The sequence below is a fragment of the Pituophis catenifer genome, unplaced genomic scaffold (assembly GCF_029215685.1).
Source record: "Pituophis catenifer annectens isolate HBS135680 unplaced genomic scaffold, rPitCat1.0.hap2 SCAF_4, whole genome shotgun sequence".
NCBI classification, from domain to species: domain Eukaryota; kingdom Metazoa; phylum Chordata; class Lepidosauria; order Squamata; family Colubridae; genus Pituophis; species Pituophis catenifer.
This window is the reverse complement of record NW_027256884.1, coordinates 2,697,942-2,715,880: the sequence shown is the minus strand read 5'-3', so window position 1 is coordinate 2,715,880 and position 17,939 is coordinate 2,697,942. Positions and strand designations below refer to the sequence as shown.

At 44.5% G+C, this 17,939-nt stretch overlaps 1 protein-coding gene across 1 annotated transcript in view; it reads left to right on the top strand.

Moving 5' to 3' along the window:
• The window catches only part of TNFSF11 (TNF superfamily member 11), an 18,293-nt gene extending 1,115 nt beyond the window's left edge, over nt 1-17,178 (top strand). Inside the window, exons 2-5 of the mRNA XM_070943414.1 lie at nt 4,160-4,327; nt 15,177-15,225; nt 15,307-15,405; nt 16,757-17,178. Of these exons, the coding sequence (XP_070799515.1) occupies nt 4,160-4,327; nt 15,177-15,225; nt 15,307-15,405; nt 16,757-17,178 (738 nt within the window). The remainder of the gene's footprint in view (nt 1-4,159; nt 4,328-15,176; nt 15,226-15,306; nt 15,406-16,756) is intronic.
• The last annotated feature ends 761 nt before the right edge of the window (nt 17,179-17,939 follow it).

Sequence of the window (17,939 nt, the reverse complement as noted above, 5' to 3'; positions counted from 1 at the left end):
TATTTTGTAGAGCATTTGATTCAGGCCTGGTTGTCCTCATTTCGTCAAAAACAAGGAACTGAAAAAAAAAAAAAGGCTCAGAATCTGGCTGATGCATTAATGTGGCCGCATCTTTTTCCTTTCCCCGGTGAAAGTAAGAAGCAGAGACAAATGTTGATTCTCGGAGTTGAAGTCAGCTTTGGGTGATCATCAAAGGGGAGAAGACTAATTGTAGGGTACAATGCCAAAATAAAGCATGCTCGGAGGGCACCAGCTAAGCAACTCCAGACCAAGTCAAAGGAGCATTACCGTGTTTCCCCGAAAATAAGACCCTGTCTTATATATATTTTTTGAACCCTGAAATAAGTACTTGGCCTTATTGCCGTGCACTCAAAAGCCCTATTGGCTTATTATCAGGGGATGTCTTATTTGGGGAGAAACAGGGTAGTCTGGGAAGTTGCACATGGTTTGCATGGTCCTAGCTTCGATTCTTGTCTTCGTAGGAACCACACCTAGAATCCTGCATCCAGTTTTGGTCACCAAACTGTTAAAAAGATGTTGAGACTCTGGAAAGAGTGCAGAGGAGAGCAACAAAGATGATTAGGGGACTGGAGGCTAAAACATACAATGAACGGTTGCAGGAACTGGGCATGGCTAGTCTAGTGAAGAGAAGGACCAGGGGAGACAGGAGAGCAGTCTTCCAATATTGGAGGGGCTGCCACAGAGAAGAGGAAGGGGGTCAAGCTATTTTCCAAAGCACCCGAAGGCCAGACAAGGAACAATGGATGGAAAGTGAACAAGGAGAGATTCAACCTAGAAATAAGGAGGAACTTTTCTGACAGTGAGAACCATCAACCCATGGAACGGAAGTTGCCTTCAGAGGTTGTGGGAGCTTCATCACTGGAGGCTTTCAAGAAGAGACTGGACTGCCATCTGTCAGAAATGGTGTAGGGTCTCCTGCTTGGCCAGGGGTTGGTCTAGATGACTTACAAGGTCCCTCCCAACTCTGTTAATCTGATAATCATTCTGTCTAGGGAAAAATAGGAACCAGGAATGAGAAAGAGGCCTAGTTAAGAATTGGGAGAATCATTTTAGTGATGATGATGATGATGATGATGATGATGATGATGATGATGATGATGGTATCCGTTCCGTTGAGTTTGACTCTTGGTGAGTCTATGGGCCAGGTTTCTCCACGTCTTCCAATCTTGCGCTAGATACCAGCCAGAGCTCTTCTGGAGCTCTGGCTGGTATCAGCTTTGAATGGTGTCCAGCCTCACCTTGGTTTCTTTTCTGAGATCAGACAGTTTCACGCAGGGAGCTTCCATCTGCCAGGGTTCTTTCAATACTAACAAGATTTCAATGGAAAATCCCTCAAGGAACGTTCCGTAGAGCCATTCCCATCCCATCTGCCCACTGAAGCTCTTCTTCCGTTTTGAATTTTGAACTTTCTCCTGGATTCAAGTTCACCGATAAAGCGTCTAGACGAAAGGCAATACACATGTGGCCTTGGGTTTTTACCGCAGCTGCTTTACTTCTTGGAAAGTTGTGTGTTAACTGCATGTGAAGAAGCCAGATATCCCTTGCCGGACTTAAAAAAAAAACAGCACATTCAGTGCTTTCTCTTTCAAAATGTTGGATAATCTTCCCAGCGTCTTTCCAATTTCCTTTGGGTTTTCTGCAATTTCAGAGAGACAATTTATACAATATCTCCCTCCCTCCCCTTCTTCCTTCCTTCCTCTCTCATTCTCCTATCATGTAGGCTAAAAAATGGGAACGATCTTCCTTCCTTTTCCTTCCTTCCTTCCTTTCTTCCTTCCCCTTCCTTCCTTCCTTCCTTCCTTCCTTCCTTCCTTCCTTCCTTCCTTCCTTCTTCCTTCCTTTCTTCCACCCTCCCTCCCTCCCCTTCTTCCTTCCTTCCTCTCTCATTCTCCTATCATGTAGGCTAAAAAATGGGAACGATCTTCCTTCCTTTTCCTTCCTTCCTTCCTTCCTTCCTTTCTTCCTTCCCCTTCCTTCCTTCCTTCCTTCCTTCCTTCCTTCCTTCTTCCTTCCTTTCTTCCACCCTCCTCCCTCCCCTTCTTCCTTCCTTCCTCTCTCATTCTCCTATCATGTAGGCTAAAAAATGGGGACGATCTTCCTTCCTTCCTTCCTTCCTTCCTTCCTTCCTTCCTTCCTTCCTTCCTTCCTTCCTTCCTTCCTTCCTTCCTTCCTTCCTCCCTCCCTCCCTCCCTCCCCTCCCTCCTTCCTTCCTCTCTCTCTCTCTCTCCCTCCATCCCTATCCCTCCCTCCCTCTGTCTCCGAGAGCCTCGTGGAGGGTATAAATACAAGCAGTCAGTCAACAAAGCCACCTACCCAAAGCTTAACATGACCCTTACTTCTGACCCAAATTTTACGAGAGATCGATCAGCCAAATCAAACTTACTGTATAATTCCTCCCAGACTTTGCTCCTACACGTGGTATTTTCCTCAAATGTAAATAGTACTGGTGTGGTTGAGTCTTGTCTCCCTAGAGAATGCAAAGGAAACTGTTGTGGTCTGCCAGCAGCCTTTGGAGCTGGCAGCAGAGTCAGACAGTGAGGAGGCTGGGGAGGACCATGGGCCAGTCCTGGAGTCTGGGGAAGGCTCGGAGGAGGGCTCTGCATTGGAGGCAGAGAAAGGGCCATCTGAGAGGTATGCACTGCCTCTGGAGTCTCCAGAGTCGGATCTCAGCGAGGCAGAGGAACAGGGGAGCCTGTTCCCAGTCCATGCATGCGCAGAGCTGCCAGAAGGCAAGAACAATTAAAACAAAAGGGACGACTCAGGAGTAGGGCTTGGAGATGATTGGCCCCTCCCATAAGACTTAAAAGAGGAGCAAAGGGACGTGGGCCTTTGCAGGAAGCAACGTTGTTAATTCAGTTCAGTTTAAAGCCTGAAGCTCTGTTTGATTCTGGACTCCGTGTGGCTTTGCCAAGTAGGTCTTTGGCAGCGTGTCAAGGGAGATAAAGGTGGGTGATTATCCCGAAGGACTCTTTACAACTAAATGGGACTCATCTGTGAATGAACGTAATTCACAGCTGTTGAATAAAAGAGGTTTTTGGGACTACTCGTGTGTTTTAATGACTCAGGAACAGGGTTGGGTTCTACTTATCTTTACTACTGGTTCGCAACGGGGCCGCGCATGCGCTCTTCTGCGCATGCGCAGAAGCTTTTTGATGAGGTTGGGGTCGGTGGGTGGAGCCTCCCGCCGGTTTTACTACCGGTTCTATAGAACCGGTGCGAACCGGGGGCAACTCACCAATGCTCAGGAAGCCTAGATCAGAAGAGAAACCCATTAGATAATTTCACATAGGATGGGGCCGTGGTTTTTTCTAGTCCTCGTTATCTGGAACAATTGATCTGTTACAAATGTGGTTCTGGTTCAGATCACTTCCAGGACTGGTCTTTCTTTAAATGTTTGAAAGAGACAAATATGGAGCGAGCACTGTTAATAGCTAAAGATAGACCTATTGTGGAGCAGGAAAGACCAGGCTACGTGAGAAGGTCCAATTAGGATTGATTGCTAAACAGCCAAGGGACAGGAATCTTCTCGACTAACAGTTAACACCTGGTTGGAGTTATATAAGGGCCAGTCGCTCTCAAGAGGGGATAGATTTACACCGTTTGTGGCTACGTAGAGATACCAAGCTGAGTTCTCTTTTAACTCCGACCCAGGTTCTGCCATTTCTTCTTCTACATCTATTCATGGTGGATAACTCTGAAAGAAAGATTTGGGGTTTGGGTTTTTTTTTCCCCCTGGGCTAGTGTCGCTCTATATCTGTGATGGCGAACCTGAGGCATACGGAGCCATATCTGTGGGCACGCGAGCGTTGCCCTAGCTCAGCTCCAGCGCATATCTGCGTGATTTTCTGGCCTTCCGGGCCCACCAGATGTTGGAAAATGGGTTGTTTCTGGCCTCCAGAGGGCTTCCAGGGGGTGGGGAAGGCCATTTTTGCCCTCTCCAGGCTCCTAGAAAGCATCTGGAGCCTGGGGAGGGCAAAAAAAATGGAAGTACTGGGCCCACCGTGCCATCCTGTGCCAAAAGTGGGGGAACACTTTTGTCACGTGACAGCAAAAAGGTTAGCCATCACTGCTCTCTATCTTTGGGGTGCCACAAGTATGACTCGAAAGCACTGAGCTGTTTTTGAATAATTTGTTCCAGATGGACCCACACCGAATTTCTGAAGAGGATGCCAACTGCTTAAGGTCCTTCCTGAGACTTCAAGGGAATGTGGATCTGCCAGAAGCCACCTTGGCTAACCAAGAGGCAAGGCTGTTGTCTGAATCGTGTCGAAGGATGAAGCAGGCTTTCCAGAGAGTAATGCAAAAGGTCAGTCTACTCCAGGTTGGAAGTTGGTGGAAGTTTTTTTTTTTTTAAATTTGATTTATATGCCGCCCTTCTCCGGAAACTCAGGGCGGCTTACAGTGCGTTAAGCAATAGCCTTCATACTTTTGTATATTTTACAAAGTCAGCTTATTGCCCCCACAAACTGGGTCCTCAATTTACCTACCTTAGAAAGGATGGAAGGCTGAGTCAACCTTGAGCCTGGCGAGATTCGATCTTACTTTAATTGCAGACAGCTGGTGTTAAATTACAGTACTTCTGTCTGTTGAGCTATCCACGGTTGCCGTAGACCTTTTCTGCATCATACAGAAGCCTCACATTGAAAGTAAAAGAATGCTCGTCTTTCGAGTGTGGTCTTGTGAACTCAACTAATCTATGGAGTATAATAAACCCCATTCTTCCTTCAAAACAAGGAGGAAGTAATACAGACTAGAAGACCTCCAAGGTCGCTTCCAGCTCTTAGTACTGTCGTTAAGTGAAGGCCTTTCATAGTTTCCTTGAAAGCACAACTACAACAGATTACAGTTTAACAGAGTTGGAAGGGACCTTGGAGGTCATCTAGTCCAACCCCCCACCCATGCAGGAGACCCTACACCATTTCTGACAGATGGCAGTCCAATCTCTTCTTGAAAGCTTCCAGTGATGAAGCTCCCACAGCTTTTGAAGGCAACTTCTGTTCCATTGAATATAGAACACCAGAGTTGGAAGGGACCTTGTAGGTCATCTAGTCCAACCCCCCACCCAAGCAGGGGACCCAACACCATTTCTGACAGGTGGCAGTCCAGCCTCATCTTGAAAGTGATGAAGCTCCCACAACTTCTGAAGGCAATTTTTGTTCCATGGGTTGATTGTTCTGACTGTCAGAAAATTCCTCCTTATTTCCAGGTTGAATCTCTCCTTGATCAGTTTCCATCCATTATTCCTTGTTTGGCCTTCAGGTGCCTTGGAAAACAGCTTGACCCCCTCCTCTCTTTGGCCCTCAAACATTGCAACACTGCTATCATGTCTCCCCTGGTCCTTCTCTTCACTAGGCTAGAATAAACATCTTGAAAGCTTCCAGTGATGAAGCTCCCACAACTTCCAAAGGCAACTTCTGTTCCATCGGTTGATTGTTCGCACCGTCAGAAAATTCCTCCTTATTTCCAAGTTGAATCTTTCCTTGTTCAGTTTCCATCCATTGTTCTTTGTCTGGCCTTTGGGTGCTTTGAAAAAAAAGAATATCATACAAGTTGGGAAGATGTCAAGACAGGCTTGCTTGAAAGGAGACGTTCTCTGCAGGTTCTCTCAACTCTTAGAGGCCCCAAAATCAAAAGTTTGATACCTCCTCAGCATTACAAACCACATCCATTTTAGAAACACCTGACCAGATTGGCAAGAAGGAAACTTGGCATCTGCCTCTTAACCCAGAGCATCCTGTTTCGAGCGCGATTCTCACCGGGTTTCTAATGAGCTTCCTCGAGAAGAAGGCGGTGGGGTTACAGGAAGTGTAGCAACTCAACTGTCTTCCTTCTAATATATATTCCCAAAGAAGATAAGGCTTTAATTTCCTTTGAACTGCCTTCCTGTGAAGTGTTAGGCCTGTTCCTTGGTGAGAGAAGATCTTAACAGTTGTTGTTTCAACAACAGCCTTCTAAATCTTTATTTATTGGGGGACCAACCACGACAAGTACAGGTAGTCCTCGACTTATGACCACAATTGACTCCTCCCTGAATTTATGTGGCTAAGTGAGAAATTTGTTAGGGGAGCTTTGCTCTGTTTTACGACATTTCTTGCCACGATTGTTCAGTGAATCTCAGCAGTTCTTAAGTTACTGACACGGTTGTTAAGTGAAACTGGCATCCCCATCGGCTTGTCTGGTTAGAAGGTCGCAGAAAGGGATCATGTGACCTCGGGACACTGCAACTGTCATAAGTCCAAGTCAGTTGCCAAGCCTCTGAATTTTGATTACATGACCGTGGGGATGCTTCAACGGTCACAAGTGTGAAAAATGGTCGTAAGGCACTTTTTTCAGTGCCGTCGTAACTTCGAACGGTCACTAAAAAGGAACTGTTGTAAGTCGAGGACTAGTCATGCAACTTTATTTAGCCCTTTTTCAACACTGGCCAGTCTGGATCGCAGCAGATCCTGCCACGGTGCGCTGAATTCACAAGGAATCATCATCACCAAATATGGGGCAGGCAATACATCGACTCAACGGTCTTTAAGACAATTTGCTCCTTTTAGGCATCTCTCCTTGTCGAGCTCTATTTAGAACTAATTAGGATCTGATCTAAGGGTGCCTTGGCAGGGTAATAGACTCCTTGTGTAGGAATCTGTTGGCTCATTTCTTTTTTTATTGCTGGCTAGGGGGAAAAAAAAAATCTGGCAAGGGGTTTTAATTGAACTGATGATGATTAAGGACCTGGAGACCAAAACAGATGAAAAACGCTTGCAGGATTTGAGGATGGCCAGTCTAGAGAAAAGAAGAACTACCGTGTTTCCCCGAAAATAAGACCCTGTCTTATATTTTTTTGAACCCTGAAATAAGCGCTTGGCCTTATTTTCAGGGAGGTCTTATTATTTTGGGGCGCATGGAGCAAGACGGGGCTCCTCTTGCCATCTTACCTGATTTCCATCTCTGTATCCCTAACCCTAACCAGAGGAAATGGTGGGGACCGGTTGTGCATGCGTTTAAATATTTTTGGGGAGGGCTTATTTTTTCGGGAGAACATGGTAGGGGGGGACATGATGGCAGTCTTCTAACATTTGAGGGGCTGCCACAAAGAGGAGGGGGTCAACCTATTCTCCAAAGCACCAGAAGGCAGGAGAAGAAGCAACGGATGGAAACTAATCACTGTTCCATGGGTTGATTGTTCTCACTGTCAGAAAATTCCTCCTTATTTCCAGGTTGAATCTCTCCTTGATCAGTTTTTCCATCCATTATTCCTTGTCTGGCCCTCAGGTGCTTTGGAGAATAGGCTGACCCCCTCTTCTCTGTGACAACCCCTAAAATATTGGAAGACTGCTATCCTGTCTCCCCTAGTCCTTCTTCTCATTAAACTAGACAGACCCAGTTCCTGCAACTGTTAGAATAGAATAACAGAGTTGGAAGGGACCTTGGAGGTCTTCTAGTCCAACCCCCTGCCCAGGCAGGAAACTCTACAACCACTTCAGACAAATGGTTATCTAACATCTTCTTAAAAATTTCCAGTGTTGGAGCATTCACAACTTCTGCAGGCAATTTTTTCCACTTATTCATTGTTCTATATGCTCCTTAGTTCTAAGTTGCTTCTCTCCTTGATGAGTTTCCACCCATTGCTTCTTGTCCTGCCCTCAGGTGCTCTGGAGAATAGCTTGGCTCCCTCTTCTTTGGGGCAGCCCCTGAGATATTGGAAGACTGCTATCATGTCTCCCCTAGTCCTTCTTTTCATTAAACTAGACATACCCAATTCCTGCAACTGATCTTCATATGTTTTAGCCTCCAGTCCCCTAATCCTCTTTGTTGCTCTTCTCTGCACTCATTCCAGAGTCTCAATATCTTTGTAATAGTGTGTGTAAGAATGCAGTATTCTAGGTGTGGTCTTATTAAGGCTTTATAGAGTGGTATTTAAGAAGCTTTTTAAGAAGAGGCTGGGCAGCCATTGGTATAGCGTCTTCTGCTTGAGAAGGAGGTTGGACTAGAAGAACCTCCAAGGTCCCTTCCAACTCTGTTATTTTGTTAAGCATTCTGTGAGATGGGCAGCTGGTCTTGATTTTGTTGACACCTGTAGTTGATAGACAGAATGTAGAAGAATGGCGTGGAAATGAGCAGCATTAATGTGTGATTAGGGAATTTCAGCTACTAGGAAAACGATTTGGGAGGCGCAGTCTTGGTGACAATGAGGTGAAGAAAGGAAAAAGCAATTAAGTGGAGCAGTGGAACTTGAAGGCCATTAATTGAAGATGTTCTGGAGTCCTCTGAAGAAGGTCAAAGTTCAAAGCCAGTAGCCAGTTCTTAAATGGATTTGTGGGGCCATCCGGCCTTGGCCAATTACAGTGAAATGTAGACCAGCAAGCACACAAGGAGACTCTTTAAGTTCTCCGCTCACGTCAAGGAGTCTTATTTCCACTCAAATGTGACCGACAGTGTTTCCTTCTCAGTTCTTGGCAAATGGGAATAAAACCCCCGGCTTATCAAATGGATTCGAGCCACATCAACACGACGGTGTTTTTCTTTCCTGCTGGCTTGGTGACTTTTTTGTGTGTGCAAGACCTCAGAAGGCCTTTCGCAAACCACATTCATCCCAGGGAAGGCGGCCATCCCTTTGGCAGGAGACACACCCTGGGATACGTTGGTCGGCTCGAGGGAGCCTTTTTCCGTTCACCTTGGCAGCCATCCCAGGAGCGGACAGCTGAGGGGACCTCGGTCAGGCTTAGACTTGTCTCTGCCCTTGGCAACCGAACACTTCACCTCCGGTGGAACCTCAGGAGGGCCTCTCCTCAGGAGACACTTGCGTAGACTGCTTAAGGAGGCTTGACGTTGGAGCTCTGGGGGTATTTATAGAATCTGGCCATGAAGGTCTGGTCTCATGGGCTTCATTGATGACTTAAGGGAGGTTGTGAAGGAGGTATGTGACACCAAGGACCATTTGCGATCTTTCTTTTCTTTCTGTCTTTCTTTCTTTCTTTCTTTCTTTCTTTCTTTCTTTCTTTCTTTCTTTCTTTCTTTCTTTCTTTCTTTCTTTCTTTCTTTCTCTCTCCCTCCCTCCCTCCCTCCCTCCCTGTTTCCTCTTCTTCTCCTCCTCCTCCTCTTCTCCTCCTCCTCCTCTTCTTGCTCTTCTTCTTGTTCTTGTTCTCCTCCTCCCTTCTTCCTCCCTCCCTCCCCTTCTCCTTCTCCTTCTCCTTCTCCTTCTCCTTCTCCTTCTCCTTCTCCTTCTCCTTCTCCTTCTCCTTCTCCTTCCTCCTCCTCCTCCTCCTCCTCCTCCTCTTCTTCTTCTTCTTCCTCTTCCTCTTCCTCTTCCTCTTCCTCTTCTTCTTCTTCTGCCATCATTCTCCTCCTCCTCCTCCTCCTCCTCCTCCTCCTCCTCCTCCTCCTCCTCCTCCTCCTTCTCCCTCCCTCCCTCCCTCTCAAATATCAAATACATCTTGGAATCATAGAGTGAGGCAAAGAATTAAGGCCATCACACCCAACCCTGCTTAATGCCACCATTCAAATGAAAGCATTCTGGTCTAGCTATCATAACTGTGAAGTTATTCCTCACAAGCCATTTTTATTTCTTTATTTTCACTCCAAGACCAAACCAGAAACATTAAACATGCCCAAAAGTTAACAATGCAGGCAGAAAGATTATGTGAGTGCCCCAAACCGATAAAAAATTTGGAAGAAGGTGCCAGTGGATAGTACACTAAAGCTAAAGATAGACCTGCCATCATTATCCTGGATACATCTAAACATTTGCCCACCTGAAAGCAGAGTGGTGATTTTGTTGTGAAGAAAATTAAAATTTCCAGTAACTGGTGTTCTGAATGCTAATTGCCATTGCAGATAAGGTGAAAAACCTTGAGAGAACATGAGATGTACAGGATTCTCCTATAATTTAGCCCCACTGTTTACTGTCTTGCATTTTGAAGTGGTAGAGAACAGATGTTCACCCTTTCCTGCATGACATCTCTTTACTTCTAGTTTGTTTCTCTCCTTGATCAGTTTCCATCTATCGTTTCTTGTCCTGCCTTCAGGTGCTTTGGAGAGAACAGGTTGACCCCCTCTTCTTTGTGGCAGCCCCTCAAATCCTGGAAGAATGCTATCGTGTCCCCCTTAGTCCTTCTTTTCTCTAGACCAGCCATCCCCAAATCCTGCAACCGTTCTTCATATGGTTTTGGTCTCCAAAGAGATATCCCATCCCATTTAGCCTCTGGATCTGCCTTAAAGAAACCTTAAGCCCCAAAATAAAATCTGAATGCATCTCAAAACTGAAGATTAATTGCGCTATAACTACGAGGAAACGGACAAACAAAGAGAGGCCAGATGCAGGATTGTCCTTTCCAGTTTTATTCCTGTTTCATATATATTGGAAGTTCAGTAGGGTAGGGATTTTGCGACCCCTTGATGGAGTTTATTCCCTGGTTGTATTTTTCGCCATTAACTGAAATGATTGAAACCAGCTAGAGGTACCTGAACACACTGTAAGTGGATCATAAGCTTCCTAACAGACAGGAAGCAGCAAGTGAAGCTAAGCAGAATCATATCAGATACCTGTACAATTAGCACAGGGGCCCCCCAAGGCTGTGTGCTCTCCCCACTTCTCTTCTCTCTATATATCAATGACTGCATCTCAAACGATCCATCTGTTAAACTACTGAAGTTCGCAGATGACACAACAGTGATCGGTCTCATTCGAGACAATGATGAATCCGCATACAGACGGGAGGTTGAACAACTAGCTTCGTGGTGCGACCGGAACAATCTGGAACTGAACACACTCAAAACCATAGAAATGGTGGTAGACTTTAGGAGAAACCCTCCCATACTACCACCTCTCACAATACTAGACAACACAGTATCAACAGTAGAGACCTTCACATTTCTAGGTTCTACCATATCTCACGACCTAAAATGGACACCCAACATCAAAAACGTCATCAAAAAAGCACAACAAAGAAGGTTCTTTCTGCGCCAACTCAGGAAGCTCAAACTGCCCAAGGAGCTGCTGATCCAGTTCTACAGAGGAATGATGGAGTCTGTCATCTGCACCTCCATAACTGTCTGGTTTGGTTCTGCAACCCAACAAGACGGACACAGACTTCAGAGGATCATTAGAACTGCAGAAAAAACAATGGCTACCAACCTGCCTTCCATGGAGGACCTGTATACTGCACAGGTGAAAAAGAGGGCTGTGAAAATATCTACAGACCCCTTGCATCCTGGACATCAACTGTTTCAACACCAGAACAACTAGACACAAGGACAGGTTTTTCCCGAACGCCATCGCTCTGCTAAACAAATAATTCCCTCAACACTGTCAAACTAAGTCTGCACTACTATTAATCTTCTCATGGTTCCCACCACCCATCTCCTCCCACTTACGACTGTAGCCTTGTTGCTGGTATCCTTACAATTTATATTGACTGTTTCCTAATATGATTTGATTGCTTGTTTGTTCTCTATGACTATCAGTGTTGACTTACAGAAATAAGTGTTGCACCTTATGATTCTTGACGAATGTATCTTTTCTTTTATTTATACTGAGAGCGTATGCACCAAAGACAAATTCCTTGGGTGTCCAATCACACTTGGCCAATAAAAAATTCTATTCTATTCTATTCTAAAAAAAAAAATTAAAAAAAAAATGCCGGCATTTATTTTTGTAGCTCCTTTGCAATTCGTGGGGCCACTTTTTATGGCTTGCTGGTGAAAATGTTAAAAGATTGATGCTTTCTTTGCAGTTTCCTTCCTGACTGACAGAGTTAGAAAACATTCGATTTCCTGCAAGATAATGATTTTTGATCTTCTTCTTAGTATTCACCTCTTCATTGGTTCCCAGCATTCTCTCTGGGTTCGGCTTCTTTGATAATAAGGGATGAAAAAAACTCACACCCACGTTTGATTGGAAGATCAAGATTGTGTCTCTAATCTCACTCCCCAAATTGTCACTGCTTTCTTCATGGTTTGGGGTGTAGACCCATGTCTCTGAGAAGTTCTCTTCTAGGAAATATCCCTCATTAATTAGATTCTAGATCCTGAGGGATCTTGAGATTTGGACGTCTTCCCTGCTTCATAAGTAATGGAGAGCGCAATGATGGTGCTATCGCCTGTTTGGACCAGAAGATGCGTTCCAAATGTCATGCTTTCATCACAATTGTGGGTTTATAATGTTTTGAAACCAGAAGTGAAAAATGCCCGGAAACATAGATGTAATTTTAGTGGGAATTTTTTAGATATAATGTGTAGATCTCTGCTAAAGAATAGAATAGAATAGAATAGAATAGAATAGAATAGAATAGAATAGAATAGAATAGAATAGAATTTTATTGGCCAAGTGTGATTGGACACAAGGAATTTGTCTTGGTGCATATGCTCTCAGTGTACATAAAAGAAAAGATACATTCATCAAGAATCATAAGGTACAACACTTAATGATAGTCATAGGGTACAAATAAATAATCAGGAAACAATATCAATAAAAATCATAAGGATAAAAACAACAAGGTTACAGTCATACAGTCATAAGTGGGAGGAGATGGGCAATAGGAACGATGAGAAGATTAATAGTAATGCAGACTTAGTAAATAGTTCGACAGTGTTGAGGGAATTATTTGTTTAGCGAAGTGATGGCGTTTGGGAAAAAACTGTCCTTGTGTCTAGTTGTTCTGGTGTGCAGTGCTCTAAAGAGCCATTGTGGTGCAGTGGATAGAATGCGGTATTGCAGGCTGACTCTGCTGACTGGCAGCAGTTCGATTCTGATCAGCTCAAAATTAACTCAGCCTTCCGTCCTTCCGAGGTTGGTAAAATGAGGACCCAGATTGTTGGGGGGCAAGAGGCTGACTCTGCAAACTGCTTAGTGAGGACTGTAAAAGCAGTGTGATGCGGTATATAAGTCTAAGTGCTATTTCTAGTGCTATTGCAAAATTTGGTGCTGCATGCTGGGTCCCATGAGAGATAATTTCTTAACTCAAGGTAGGAAAAGTCGTACAGATTTCTGGCTGTGCTGCACATTGAGGAAAGTGAGTCTGCCATCATTTTCCTCAAAAGCATTTTAATCGTCATAGCTGCTCATAACGGCAGAAGTCCTGAGGGAAGATAAAAAAAAAAACCTTAGGATTTCAAAATCAAGACAGAATGTGATTTGCTGCTAGGCATGAATTCAGCAACAATATTTTTGCCATTAAATAATGCCACTGAAGACACATAAGCAAGTTTGTCTTTCCAGATGTTTGGGTCTTCAGTTCCCAGCAGTGTTGTGACCCAGGCCCACGTAGTTAATATTAAATGCAAAACAGTTCCAAAAACAAACAGATTTTATTAAAACAGCTGAGAATTAACTCATTCTCAGCATATTCTAAATGAAATGAAAGCAAAGCCCTCAAAACACCAGTCTTCAGTTTATCTCTGACCTTGGGATAATTAGGCAAACTGCCAAAGGCTTTTTTTGGCAACAGTTCAGGAACAGAAGACGCTGACAAGAAAGAAATACCTCCAAACACGAAGCAAATCTCTCAACGGCTGTTTTCTGACAAAGAGCCCAAGAGCCATTGCTGGTCTTTTAAGCCTTATGGGAGGGGCCAATCATCTCTTGGCCTTACTCCCGAGTTGTCCTCTCTGCTTTAGCTGCTCCTGCCTTCTGGCAGCTTTTCTCATACATGCACTAGGAACAGGCTCCTCCTGTTCCTCTGCCTCTCTGCTGTCAGCCTCTGGAGACTCCAGAGCCTGCGCATCACTCCCCAATGGCCCTGGCCCCATCTCTGCCTCCGACGCAGTGCCCTCATCCTGGCCTTCCCCAGCCTCCAGGACTGGCCCATGTTCTTCCTCAGCCTCATCGCTGTCCGACTCTGCTGCCAGGTCCACAGGCTGCTGGTGGACCACAACAAGCAGTTCAACTAGTGTTACGGCATTATGGGAATTGTGAGACACAAAAGATCAGGTCCACACATGAAGGACAGTCATTTAAACATGAGCCAGCCGGGTGCGACAGCAGCCAAAAAAGAGCTTGGATAGCTCTGCAGACAAGGCACTGTAATTAAACACCAGCTGCCTGCAATTAAAGTAAGATCGAATCTCGCCAAGGCTCAAGGTTGACTCAGCCTTCCATCCTTTCTAAGGTAGGTGAAATGAGGACCCAGTTTGTGGGGGAAATAAGCTGACTTTGTATAAATATACAAAAGTATGAAGGCTATTGCTTAGCGCATTGTAAGCCACCCTGAGTCTCCAGAGAAGGGCGGCATATAAATTAAATTTAAAAAAAATAAGCTAATACAATCTCTGGTTGTATAAACAGAGGCGTAGAATCAAAATCACATGAAGCATTAATACCTCTTTATAAAGTCTTAGTAAGGCCAAACCTGGAATACTGCAACCAATTTTGGTCCCCACATTACAAAAAAAGATGTTGAGACTTTGGAAAGAATTCAGAGAAGAGCAACTAAGATGATCAAAGGCCTGGAGACTAAAACATAGAAAGAACAGCTGCAGGATTTGGGTTCGGCTAGTCTAAAGAAAAGAAGAATTAGGGATGACACGATAGCAGTATTTCGGTATTTGAGGGGCTGCCACAAAGAACAGGGGGTCAAATTATTCTCCAAAGCACCGGAGGGCAGGACAAGAAACAATAGATGGGAACTAATCAAAAAGAGAAGCAACCTGGAATTAAGGAAAAACTTTCTAACCATGAGGACAATTAGCCGATGGAACATCTTGCCTTCAGAAGTTTTGGGTGCTTCATCATTGGAGGTTTTTATGAAGAGACTGAACAGTCAGTTGTCTGAAAGAGGATAGGGTCTACTGCTTGAGAATGGGATGGACTAGAAGACCTCCAAGGTCCCTTCTGGCTCAATTCTGATTGAGGTTCAATTAAACTGATTTATTGCTACTCATGTCTCTAGACAGGAACCTTGCAAACTCACAGTTAGCACCTGTTTGGAGTTAGTTAAGAATCTACAGAATTTTAGGGAGTTGGACTAACTTTGCTTGTGACTATGTAGGGATTCTAAGCTAATCCCTCTTTTGACTCCACCTCCAGATTCTGTCAATATTTGTATTTTTTTTTTGTAGCGCAATTGTAGTGCTAAATATCTGGAAAGCAGATCTTTTCTCCCCTGGAATGCCTTAGCTACAATCCCACTCTACTATATTAAATGCTTTTTTTTTTTTTTCCTTTTTAGGAGGTCCAGCGTCTGAGCGCTGGCAAAGACCAATCAAGATTGGAGAAATGTAAGTGTCACTTTCTTGTCTTCCTTTAGCTTAAGGAAGATTTCAGTTTCTGATTTTAACATGTTTTTTTTCCCCCAACAGCCACAATGGGAGCTTCTTGGTCAGATTCACCCAAAAAAAGCAAACCTGAGAAAGCTCCATTTGCTCATCTGATAATTGATAGCCACAATATTCCTTCTGGTAAGTTCATTTTCAAACATTTACCATGTTCTTGTACCATTTGGAGTGCAAAGCAAGCAGGGTTGATTTGATTTAAATCAAGTCGATTTAAATCACAATTTAAATCGTGATTTAAATCGCTAGTAAAAAAGGCTTGATTTAAATCAACTCGGTTTAAATCATAATTTTTAAAGAGCAGCTGTCATTTCTGTCCCACAGTGGCTCCTCCTCTGACCCACTGTTGACTCACCGACCGTCCCAATATTGCAGAATACACAGCCTCCTGCTACATAACTAAGCTCCATTTCATTCTGAATAAACTAAATTATTAATGGATCTTAAATAGAAGACTATCTTTAGATAGAGTTTTACTCCAAAAGCATTTTAGTAAAATAAATTTGATAAAAATCAAAACAATCCAATTTAAATTTAAAAAAAAATCTGATTTAAATAAAAAAAATGTGATTTTTATTTAAAAAAAAAATCATCGATTTTTATCCATCCATTTTGGCTTCCAGATTGGTGCGGGAAGCTTTCCAGGTCCAAAACCGGGCACGGGGGGTGGGGGTGGGGGGGTGCTCGCATTACATTTTGGGTTTTCAGGCACTGGCGCATGCATTTGTGCGTGCACACTTGTGCTTTGGGCACTCGGCACCAAAAAGGTTAACTATCACTGGTCTAAGGTCTCCTGCTTGAGCAGTGGGCTGGACTAGATGTCCTCCAAAGTCCCTTTCAGCTCTATTCTCTTCTAAAGAGATTGGATAACCATGTGTCTCGAACGGCATAGGGCAGTGATGGCTAACCTTTTTGCCATCACGTGCCAAAAGCGGAGGGAGCACGGTGGGGTCACACGCACGCATGCCCACATCCATAATTCTATGCGCCTCGCCCCCCCCATGCTCCTCCCACTTTTGGCACGCAATGGCATGGTGGGCCCAGTAGGCCTGTTTTTCACTCTCCCCAGGCTCCAGAACCTTTCTAGGAGCCTGGGGAGGGTGAAAACGGCCTTCCCCACTCCGCCAGAGGCCCTCCGGAGACCAGAAACAGTGTGTTTCCTGACTTCTGGTGGGCCCAGAAGGCCCCAAAATCAGCTGGCCAGCGCACACAGGCATGCCGAAGCTGAGCTCGCATGCCCACCGATATGTCTCCACGTGCCACTTGTGGTACCCGTGCCATAGGTTCACCATCACGGGCATAGGGTCTCCTGGCTGAGCAGGGGATTGGATTAGAAGACCTCCAAGCTCCCTTCCAGCTCTAACCCAATTGATCTATCTATCAAACAGTCGCTAAGCGAGGACTATTTCTAATCCCTCCAGGAGGAAGCAAATATTTTATTCTTCTTCTTCTTCTTCTTTTAATCTTTTCTTCTTAGGCACCGGAAAAGTGAACCTTACGTGTTGGCACCATGACAAAGGCTGGGCCAACCTGGTGAATATGACCTTCAGCGACGGCAGACTGATAGCCAATCACGATGGCTTTTACTACCTGTACGCCAACGTGTGCTTCAGGCACCACGAAACGTTGGGCATCCTGACTGGCCAGGCGTTGCAGCTGATGGTGTACGTGGTCAAAACGGACGCCAAAAGGAGAAACTCGGTCGTCCTGATGAAAGGCGGGAGTACCAAGAATTGGTCGGGCGAATCCGAGTTTCATTTTTTCTCGGTAAACGTCGGCGGGTTCTTCAGACTGAAGTCAGGAGAGATGGTGACCATCCAGGTCTCCTATCCGTCCTTATTGAACCACTCCCCGGAGGGAACTTATTTTGGTGCCTTTAAAGTCAGAGATATTGATTGAATATTGATTTTTTAAAAAAAAAATTGGGAAAAATGTGGTATTTATTCAGCTGGGTTGAGGTGAATTGGTGGATGGAGTTACACCTTATGGGGTCCAGCTGTCTACAGGTAGACTTTGACTTACGACAGCCGTTGAGCCCAACATTTGTGTTGCTAAGCGAGACAGTTGATTAAGTGAGCTTTGCCCCATTTTACGACTTCTCTCACCACGTTGGGTAAGGGAATCACTGCAGTGGTTCAATTAGCAACACGGTTGTTAAGCAAATTTGGTTCCCCCCCCATGGATCATGTGACCCTGGGACACTGCAACCGTCATAAATATGAGTCAGTGGTCAAGCGTCTGAATTTGGATCGTGTGACCATGGCAGTCCTGAGTGTGAAAATCGGGCCTAAGTCCCTTTTGTTGTCATTTTAACGGTCTTTAAATCAGCTGTTATAAGTCGAAGACTAACTCTATAAATTCAATTTCCTGGGCAGCTTTACTGACTGCTTGTTTTCAAAAACCTGATCCTAAAGTTAGGATGGTCCAGCTAAAAACTTTCATTTAAAGGTTTTTTTGGGACAATTTGTCCTGCGGACAAATAGCTCTACAATCCTAGTCTATCTGGAATGGGATTTAAACCATGGCTTATAAAAACAGTTCTAAAAGCTAACCAGCTTTGGTGTCATACAGGAAATCAAGAGTTGGCTCCAGAAGACATGAGTAGCATGTTATAGCTGCTTGTTAAAATCTGGAAAAAAAAATTCCTTCTGATTTTAACA